Below are 10,770 nucleotides of genomic sequence, written 5' to 3'. Positions count from 1 at the left end.
GTGTGTGTGTGTGTGTGTCTAGAGACTGAAGTTAGTGTTTTTCTCTCTTGTTCTTCACCTTACTTTCTTGATACAGAATCTCTCACTGATTCAGACTGGGTGGCTATAAAGCTCTAGAAATTTCCTGTCTTCACTTCTCCAGCTCTGAACCACAGGTCTATGGCTATGCAGTTATTTATAGGGATCTGAACGTGTGTCCTCACGTTTGCTTACAGACTGAGACATTTCCCTGGCCCTGCATGTAAAAGGCTCTTGCTCTCACACTAGACACTGTGTTGAACTGATTTAAAGTAGTCTAGACATGATTTATCTAAACATTCATTCATATATTCATGAAATAACACTTAATCAAATAAACACAGAGAGGTCTTCTCTTTCATAGCCTGTTACTGTGTTCATGGGGCTGTAATTTTGTGGTAGTGATGGCTCAGCTATTCCTTTTTTAACTACAGATCTGTGGTCTGAGGACCTGCCATGTCTAGGGACTGGGGTTAGCAGTGGATGAAATCAAGCAGGAAATTTCATTGAGCTTCTGTTCACGGAGAGGGGGATAACACTAAGACAAGCGTATTTGGCTGCCATGGTATGTTAGAAAATCCATTGTGAGAAGTACCAAATTACACATAAAATCCTTACCAATGTTCCTAAAATCAGAATGCTGTAACTGTTTATGTTAATTGGTTATATCATTAATTTATACCCTACTGTGTTTTATGGAATGGTGACACCTTATACACTCTGTTCCCAGAGCATGTACTGTTCTCAAACAGACCTAGAACAGGGAATGGCCTCCATTGTTCTGTTTTCTTCTATTAAAGGCCTCTAACTAAAAGCCAAATACTTAAGATACTTTTACTTTATAATAAGTCTATGAGAAACAATAAAAGTAAACAATTCCACCAACTTACAGGAGGCGTGACCACTGACCACTCAGTGGGCCTGCCCTGCTGCCCTGGCTTCAGAAGTCTTTCCTTAGCTCACAGATTTGAACTGCCGCAGGATGGGAGAAAATTCCGTGCTGTTACCAGCATTCTAATGGACATCTCTGCACCCAAGGGATTATATCCTTGTGGAGGACAGGGAAGCAGGACAGCAGACAGTCACAGGGCAGTCCCTAGAGATCACTGGGACGATAAACACCTCCCTTTGTGACCATGCCACCCAGAAGGAAGAAGGGCTGATTCTATCTTAAATAAGGCTGCCGGGTCTTGGAGAAAGACACCACATGAGATTAGCGGGGACATTTCCAGGCAACGGACAGCTAACTTTTCTATTGCTGAAGAGTCCAGTTACCAAAGAGGCGGCTTGAAAAAAAAGCCCAAACAAGGAGAAACCAGTTGGAAAGAATAAACAAGGCGGAGGGGGCGGTTGCTTAGTTCTGCAATTAAAGATAAACTGTCACACGATAGTTGTTTTGTGGGAAAGGTGGTTGGAAGGGGAGATATTGGAGGGAGGGGAACCTAGGGTGTTTCCACAGGGTGCCGGTGGTTCAGCAGTAAATCGCTAACACACTCTAATAAATCTGTAGAGGTGTTGCAGGTAATTAACAGATGCTGTACATGGGAATGCAGAGAAATCAGGCCAATTATCAAGTTTATATGCAACTGAGACATGATCCACAATGTTAAATCACTAACTGGTATTTAATCAATTAAGCAACATGTCGGAGAGAAAAAAATAAAAGGTAATTTAGAATTCTGTTTTCTCATGTTTCCCAAGAGATAAGGTTGGTTATTGGCAAGAGGGACTTTTGAGAATGGCATTCCAGCCCTCTGGAGTCTCCATTCTGTCTCCCAGGATGGAGAAAGCAAGTAGGATTTTTCCGACAGAGGAGGCAGCCAGACATGCTGTGCTCTAAACAGTGCCAGAAGTGGGAGAGCGAGAGATGGGAAAAAAAGTGGGCCCAGGCAGGAGGCAACACCAGTATCTGATGTCCGCTGACCCACATGGAGAATGGTCTTTCTGTGCCCACATGTTTTCAGCATACTGACACTCACTGGGTGTCTGCTAAAATTTCCTTAGTTACATTTTATTTTATATGAATTTTTTAAAAAAAATCCAAAGATTTGCCATTCTCAAATCTGAATCATCATTGAGTTTTCGTAACCCTCAGGGTCTTTATTGCATCATAAACAGAGGCCTCTTTTTAATGCCCTCCTCTTGAAAACCAACTTTAACTTGGGTTGCATTTTGGTGTCAGAGAGAACTATACCTACCCTTCCTTTGGTTTTGGAGCCCTTGAAAAATGAAAGAAAAATCCTACCTCCTCCGTACATTCCCCAACAGTGGAAGCAAGCTGGATGGGTCACCAGTCACCTTCCTAGGCACTAGTGACCACCACTTAAAAACGCCCTTACCAACAACTACCCTAGTGTTTTCAGCATCCCATGACTGTGAAGTTACTCAGTAATCGCCATAATAACAGTGACAATAAAGAACTACTTAGTATTCATGTGGCTATTACATGTAGTGCCATTGGTATTCAACTGCAATTTAACATTAGTTAATGGGCACTTAAAATGCTACCCGGATGATTGATGTCACAGTGCTTTGTGTTTCCTCAAACTCTTCATAAAACACTTATTTTTTTCCAAGTGGGAGTCAGAAGCATTACATAAATAAACCTTACCTTCTATAACTTTGTGATTTTTGAGAGAGGGGAGTGTCTCTTAGAGAACTTTAACATTGACATGCTAGAAATGAGGCGGCATCCACGTGAAAACCATTCTCTCACTCAAGAAGAAGCAAAGGAAGATGGGATACTTACTTTCACATTACAGGTTCAAAGCGTATGCTACAGGTGGAGTCAAAAATAACAGCTGGATGACCAATGACTAACGACACAGCTTGGTCTGTCTAGGGAGCAAGGAAAGTCAAGGTGCGGCCTCTTTCCTCGGGGGGGGGGGGGAGGATACTCACACTCCGCACATGCATTGATGCTGTGAACACAGCTAGCCTGGACATTTGCCCCCATCATGAGCTTTGCTCTGGGGAGAGAGGTGACAGACCCTCCCGGCTAGCCCAGTGGACAAGGCATGGCTAATGACAAGATGATATGGAGAGGAAGGCATGCTTGTCATTTCAAGCCCAAAGAGCCGACTGTCATCACCACATAGATCACAGAAGGAAAACGCTGTACTTTAATGGTTAGCTTTCTTGATTGGCTCATATAGACATTTCCATCTAATTTTAGCTAAAGCATCTTGGTTTGTTTTTGAGCGAGCTCTTTACTAGGAATGGGAAAGACTCTTTTCTCCCTTGGAGAGGAGGTGATAACGTTCTAAGTGTGAAGGCAGATGCTTTTCTGGACAAGAAATGAAGTAAGAGCTGGAAGTGGAGGGGGACAATGAGGACAGTGGCAGGAGGGCTGCCCGCTGTAACAAAACCATTAGCGGCTACAGCCACTCTATTCTCTGCCAATCCAGCTGTGTGACGGTGGTTAGAAAGGAACAGTAAAATCACCAACCTCGGAATGCTTTCGCCAAATGTCTATGTTCTTGCGCTGAGCTTTCGAGAAATGGTCCCAAGCTTTTTGTCTGGTAGAAGCGTTGAAAACGGCCACAATCTGCTCAACTTTGGTGAACAAGGAAGTCAAACAAGACAAGTAATTTATGTTGTGATCACTCTAGGGAAGCAAAGCAAAGACACTAGGAGTCTATGGATGATGTCACAATAGAAACAACATCATCAATATCCATCCAACTTGTGCCTTTTTGTACTTACAGTTTAGCAAGGTTGGGGATGTCTCCCTTCAAGTCTGTCTCCATAACGTTAGGTTAAAACAAATTCTATGGATGACCGGGGAAAGGATCATGGGTATCTACCTCCAAGCATCCTTTAGCTGTTGTTTATGAATCTGATATGGCAGATTATAGACCTAGGTCTATACGTATATAGACCCTGATACTGTCATACAAATAAAGGTATATAAAATCCTGCCCAACTAGGGATTTCAAAGTAAGATCAGGTAAGTAAAGTAAGCCCAAGAACCAAACATGTATCATTTTTCTTTGTTCTCCATCTCAATGGCTTAAGTACAACCCACTGAAGAAGACTCTGTGTCCAAGGTCCAAATTGGGGGCGTAAAGAGTTGTGTTATAGCTTCCTCAGCCTCAGGAACCATTTTCCTCCCCACTTTTTTCTCTAAGGACTGAAGCCAGTCCTCCTGCCCATTGGCTGGTGACAGGTGCTACCCATTTCTCGTGAAGACAGACCAAAGCTCACCTGAGCAGCATCTCTCACCTGTGGGTCTGACTTCAGTATTCCTGATTGAGCCCATCCCCTGTCTTCTACTGTTCTACAATCACTTTCATAAACATTCCCTCCTGACTCTCACACCATATGAGACTGTAATTCTATCACCTTGACTTCATCCATCAATTCTGTTATCTCCAGGGACAGTGCTATTAGGATGGGAAATGTTGAAGGATTGCAAATAATTATATAAAGGAAAGGATGGGGTCTTAGTGAATGTTAGGTATGGAGCCAACCAACTATAGACTCGGTCGGTCTTACTTGAGTAGTTGTTGATCTGGTTAAGTATGGGGGTAAGGGCACACTAGTGCTCTGAGTCAGTCACATGACTAAACCTGAACTAAATATGGAGTTCAGTTCTTATGGATACTAGCGCTGTATCACACTGTATCCTAGCGATTCCTGAGGCTTTGTTATAAAAAGAAAAAGAGGACTTCAATTCTCTACCAGATCTTCAGGCATCAAAAAAAAAAAAAGCCACAATAGCAAAGCCCCTAAAGATGAGTGACCTTCAGTGGCAAAATAATGAACACATACATGATATGTTAGAGCAGTGGTTCTCAACTTGTGGGTCACGACCCCTGGGGGGGGTGTCAAATGACCCTTTCACAGAGGCCACACATCACACATATCAGATATTTACATTACAATTCATAACAGTAGCAAAATTACAGTTATGAAGTAGCAGCACAAGTAATTTTATGGTTGGGGGTCACCACAACATAAGGAACTGTATTAAAGTGTCACAGCATAGGAAGGTTGGGAACCACTGTGCTAGAGGGAACTAAGGTATGTTTCATTTCTTATGACACTGTTAATATTTCCTATAATGCTAATAAATACTTCTTGGCCTTGATCTCCAGTTATTTTCACATGGAATATTAGTATTTGCTATTTTGTACCTGAGAAAAACCCCAATTGTAAACTCATCTAGAAAACCCCATCCTCACTTATGGTGATATTTTGTTTGTGCTTTAACAAATAAAGCTTGCCTAAAGATCAGAGCATAGAACCAGTCATACTAATTAGCCGTAGAGGCCAGGCAATGGTGGCACACACCTTTAATCCCAGCACTCAGCACACAGAGGCAGATGGGTTTCTGCCTCTGTTCAAGGCCACCCTGGGCTACAAGAGGGAAATACAAATCAAAACAACTTTGAGATACCATCTTACACCTGTCAGAATGGCTAAAATCAAAAACACCAATGATAGCCTTTGCTGGAGAGGTTGTGGAGAAAGGGGTACACTCATCCATTGCTGGTGGGAATGTAAACTTGTGCAACCACTCTGGAAATCAGTGTGGCGATTTCTCAGGAAATTCAGGATCAACCTACCCCAGGACCCAGCAATACCACTCTTGGGAATATACCCAAGAGATGCCCTATCATATTACAGAAACATTTGTTCAACTACATTCATAGCCGCATTATTTGTAATAGCCAGAACCTGGAAACAGCCTAGATGCTCCTCAATGGAAGAATGGATGAAGAAAGTGTGTAATATATACATATTAGAGTACTACTCAGTGGTAAAAAACAATAACATCTTGAATTTTGCATGCAAATGGATGGAAATAGAAAACACTATCCTGAGTGAGATAACCCAGACCCAAAAAGATGAACGTGGGATGTACTTACTCATAATTGGTTTCTAGCCATAAATAAAGGACATTGAGCCTATAATTTGTGATCCTAGAGAAGCTAAATAAGAAGAACCTTCATCTGGTGATTGATGGAGATAAAGACAGAGACCCACATTGGAGCACTGGACTGAGCTCCCAAGGTCCAAATGAGGAGCAGAAGGAGGGAGGACATGATAGCTAAGACATGCAAACAGCCTTAACATACATCAAAGGAACACGAATTAATTTTTATCCATGAAATAAATCATCGTGGAACGTTAAATTCAATGTCTAATGTCTTTAGTGAAGATAGCAGAATACAGAACGACTCTATGGTAGTCTCTCATGTGTGTGTGTAACCTGTGTATCTCTGAAACCATACGTAAAAAATTTAAACACTCTTAGCTGTTGTTGTCCAACAAAGACTGTTTCTGCAAAGGAGGTCTTGAGGACTGGGGTGGGGGAGGTTGTGGTTTTTGGCTGTAAATACTTTTGGATAGTGTTTCACCCTGATCTTTCTATAATCTGAAAAAACAAACTTCCATGTACAATAAAAATGTTATGATTCTGAAAGAATGAAAGGAGACAATTACTCTGTATGAGAGGTCTGTTGGACCACTTTGAGAATAGAGTAGAGTAGCCAAGCTGGGATCACAGAATGAGGGGTCCTGTCAGGAGAAAGGCAATGTTGTGCCAGGCCTTAACTGCTGATGTGCTCAGGAGAGAAGCCTGCGAGTTGGAGATGTGAAAAGACTTGTCATGGAAGTTGCTCGAAGGGAGGAGGGTAAGGCCGTGAGAGAAGAGACAGGGAAGGACCGTGTGCTAATCCAGGACGTGCAGTTGCTGCCATCGGTCAGGGAACACGGGCCAGCCTGACTGGTGTGGGAGACGCGAAGAAGGCAGAGCCACAGCAGACGCTCCGAATGAGGGTAGGGTGAGCGAGCCATCTGATAGAAAGCAGCATCCAGCGACTTGCTAAGAGGATGTGCAGGAGGGCAGCCAGGATGACACAAGCTTGGGAAGAGCAGCAGAGATACAGAGAACAGGTATAGATGGAGGGCTGAGCAAAAAAGGTGGGGAACTGGCTCTCGGGCATACATAGTGAGCTCGAGTGTTTGCTGAAGGCCATCCAAGTGGAGCGGAACTAAGAATAGAGGTTCAGAAAGACACCAGATATTCTGAGAGATGTCTTGAATTCTCTGGTCATTCTCTCAGTCTCTTACAGAGTTCTCTTCAATAAGATAAGTAAGTAAAAGGAAAACTGGATGGGATTCAATTATATCCTTTTCTTATGAGACGTCTTACTGCATAGTCATGCACATACATGCACACACACACACAAATACTCACACACACTACCACCACCACCACCATCACCACCACCAACGAGAACTCAGAAAGGTAAAAATGGTGCAACTCAACTTCGGTTTGAAAACAACTCACAGCATTTGCATGGCACAGCTCAGGCTCCTGTTTTGGCAGAAACCTTCTGAGCAAGATGTCTGTTCATTAGGAAATGTGTTAAGACAGTTCAAAGAGAATGTCCCAAGGACTGTGATACAAAGATAACATGGCTTTAAAACCACAAATCAGGATGGTGCTAATCTTGATGTCACAGGTGAAGACCATATGCCTTCCATTGTCTTTGTGAAAGACTCAAGAAGTTCGTGATCCACCCTACGGCTAATGCTTCTCTGGTATCGTTCAGACTGTTCCTTCTACACACAGTGAAGCCACACACAATTGCTCACTAAAGGCTCACCACAACTTCACTGCTCAGAGGACGGGTTACAGGCAGTGAAGGCTACACACAGTTGTGCTGTGGAAGAACATATTCGGGCCTGCACACTATACGGTGCCTTTGCCACCCTTGGCAGCTTGTAAGGCAAGAAGGACTCCAGGATTCTGTGTCAGATAAGAAGTCTAAAACCTGCACCATGCATGCTTTTAAAACAAACAAACAAACAAACAAACAAACAAAGCATAGATCCCTGATAATTTGGAACTATTATTGACACAGCTCTCAGTCAGAAAAAAATGTAGATTTGCCAGGCCCATCTTGCAACTCTTGCCTACAACCTGCTTTGTGTACCGGGTTTTCTGAGGACCATGAAAAAGTCAGTGATGACCTCTCCAGAAGCTTGCACGGATGCCAGTCTTCATTAAATGCCATCCCAGCGTGCCTACTCTGCCTAGCACATTTACACAAACAGGAGAAAGGGGGCACATGGCTTTAAAGAAGCTGCCAATTACTGTGTGACAGTAAATCCCAACTTGTGATTATCCCATAGGATAATCATGTGCACATATACAGACACACAAAATGCACACAGACATAGTTGTACTTCAATGTTAAAAACATTTCTTACGGCTGGAAAGTTGGCCCCAAGATCACTGGCTGCTCTTCCAGATGACAGAGTTCAATTCCCAATACCCATTTGCTGACTCACAAGTGTCTGTAACTCTAGTTCCAGAGGATCTGACTCCTTATTCTGGCTTCCATGGACAACAGGCATCAAGTGGAGCATAGACATACATGTAGGAAACACACACACACACACACACACACACACACACACGAACATCTCTTGAAAACTAAATAGTTTATAACTCTTCCTTTGTACTTTCTCCTATCCCCAGATGTTTGGACATATGCTGAGTGTAGAACAGATTTCTCTCTTGATAAAATAACTTCATTAACTACTTTAAAATATACTGATAGTAGCCTTACTCAGAATACCCAAAGAGGATATGAAAAGATTAAACACTAATGTATTAATTGAAAATTAGACATGTCACAGTGTAGAATAGAGATTCATGGAAGACCATGAAGTATTGATACCTATTAAAGGGCAGATGTCCCCTGAGAAAACTATGCTTGGTAATAAAGTCAATCATCAAGACCACAGATGACAGCTCCCTCCATGAACATGTCCAGAAGAAGGAACTAACCACATAGAAGGGAGGTGCTTGTCTCCGGTTTGGGAGAAGGATCTAGGGAGTAGTGAGGTGACAGTCACGATGACAGTGTATTAATGTTTAAAGAGATGACCCTGTTCTACAGCTGACCATGATGGCGCCTGTGAGCCTGAGGGAAGACACTGAAAACCATTGAATTATACACACTAAAGGAGTCTAAAACTAAACGTTTAGGCCAAATTCCTGATGCAGTTTTCATGGAAGCCGCTTGCTGAGATAGGCACATGCCCTCCTATAATCTCATGGAATTGTAATAAACTTCAGTTAAAATGCCCACGTGGGGCCACTGGACACCAGTCTAGCAGCCTGGCTCTCCCCATCGCCTCCTATTCTTTTTGTGGCAGGCACTCTCGTGGCAGAATTGACTGGTTGCAAATCAGAATATGTGATCTCCAGAGGATCAATTTAAGGGGACACCACCAAGCAGGATATAATTTCCCCAAGTAAAAGTATCTTTAAATCTGGGGGCTGTTCTGTGTCGTCTCTCCTGCTATGATGTCCATGGCTGTCCTATGTGGGACACTGATGGACCTGGAAGACTGGAAATGGCAAAAGGATACAGGGTTTGGCAATCCAGTATGTGGTGCTTGGACCTGGCTGAGCTCAGTAGAAGCCTCCTGCCTCCCGGGGAGTCCACAGCCCAAGCTACTGTTTGTCCTTCCCAGCCCCCTGTACTTCTAGAGCTGCCTTTGGCCCTACCTGTGGCTCGCTGTTTTATCTGCAGGTCTCCATCTCTCAGCACCTCTACGCCTATCTTCACGTCACTTTCACCCTGTGCACCTTCATAGTCTTCTGGCATCACCTTGTGCTATGTGAGGTCTTGCTGGGTATGGGGACCCAATTCCAGTGTCTTGGCCATCTAGTATCCTCTCCCAGAACCAGGGCAGAGGCACTAGAGAGAGATAGTGGCAGTCCCCTGGGCCTCCTCAGTAAGAACAGAGTGTGGCCACAAGTTCCAAGATTTTCTATCATGGGAGGTGTTTGTTTTAGTCTTTCAGAGGAAGAGGGGCTCAAGGCAGGACAGTCAGGTACGCAGACATTTAAACAAGCCCCCTGGAGGGGAAGTGCAGCATCCAGTGCAGATCTCAGATTCTGGGGCTGTATAAGATCTCTGAACTTTTCGTACGGGGCAGAGAAGCATTGAAAGCACTGAGACAGAAAGGCAGGTATTAGCAAGAATACAGTCCTTTCTCCTTCCCTGCTTCTCCCCCACAGGCCGGCACCTCCAATATCCCGTGTTCCAGCTACACAGCTGTGAAAAGAACTTAAATCCATTTAGTGCCCCAAATATCTGGAGCAACTGATTACATTCTTCCAGGCAGCAGGCTTTGCTGCATAAAGCACCTCAAACAAAATCTTGCAAGCCTAATTTTTGTTTTTAATGCTATCAGGCTCATGATAGAGCCTTAACTCTGTAGGTTTCAGAAGAATTCCCTTTTCTGCTTTTAAGGGATAACACATTTCCAAATCCTTCATGAATAGCTCAGAAGGGATTTTCAAAGGCACATATCAAATGAAACAGTTGACCTCCCTCCCCTCGCTTGTTATTGTTGTCTTTAAATGCTAAAGGCTGGGGGTGGGGAATTCTTCATGGGAAGGGGGGACAAAAGAAAAAAAAACACGAGACTTTTGATGGAGTGGGCGAACTGATCTTGGTTGGCCATAGGTGGGAGACTTGCCAGGGAGAGGATGCCATCAGTGATTGCGGTCTCAGGACGGACACCCAGAGGTGTCACAGATGCCCAAGGAGAGCAGTGAGCATTGGCCACGTGGAAGAGGCGGCAGTAGGTCAGGTGCTGAAACTCCTGACTCCCTAGTGGACCCAAGCTGGTGCCTGAGAGGAGGAGCTGCTGGGATGAGAGCCACGGAAGCAGAGCACGATGACAGGCCTATCTGAAGGAGGCCACGGAAGCAGA

General features: G+C 43.8%; 1 protein-coding gene across 6 annotated transcripts in view; it reads right to left on the bottom strand.

Moving 5' to 3' along the window:
* LOC101997947 (ecto-NOX disulfide-thiol exchanger 1) overlaps positions 1-10,770 on the bottom strand; it is a 468,349-nt gene that overhangs the window by 23,552 nt on the left and 434,027 nt on the right. For all 6 annotated transcript variants that reach the window (XM_005355649.3, XM_026783288.1, XM_026783287.1 and 3 more), the window contains one exon: positions 3,467-3,573. In XM_005355649.3, coding sequence (XP_005355706.1) covers positions 3,467-3,573 — 107 coding nt within the window. The remainder of the gene's footprint in view (positions 1-3,466; positions 3,574-10,770) is intronic.

The sequence above is a fragment of the Microtus ochrogaster genome, chromosome 17, assembly GCF_000317375.1.
Source record: "Microtus ochrogaster isolate Prairie Vole_2 chromosome 17, MicOch1.0, whole genome shotgun sequence".
Taxonomy (NCBI): domain Eukaryota; kingdom Metazoa; phylum Chordata; class Mammalia; order Rodentia; family Cricetidae; genus Microtus; species Microtus ochrogaster.
This window is presented reverse-complemented; position numbering and strand designations above follow the sequence as displayed.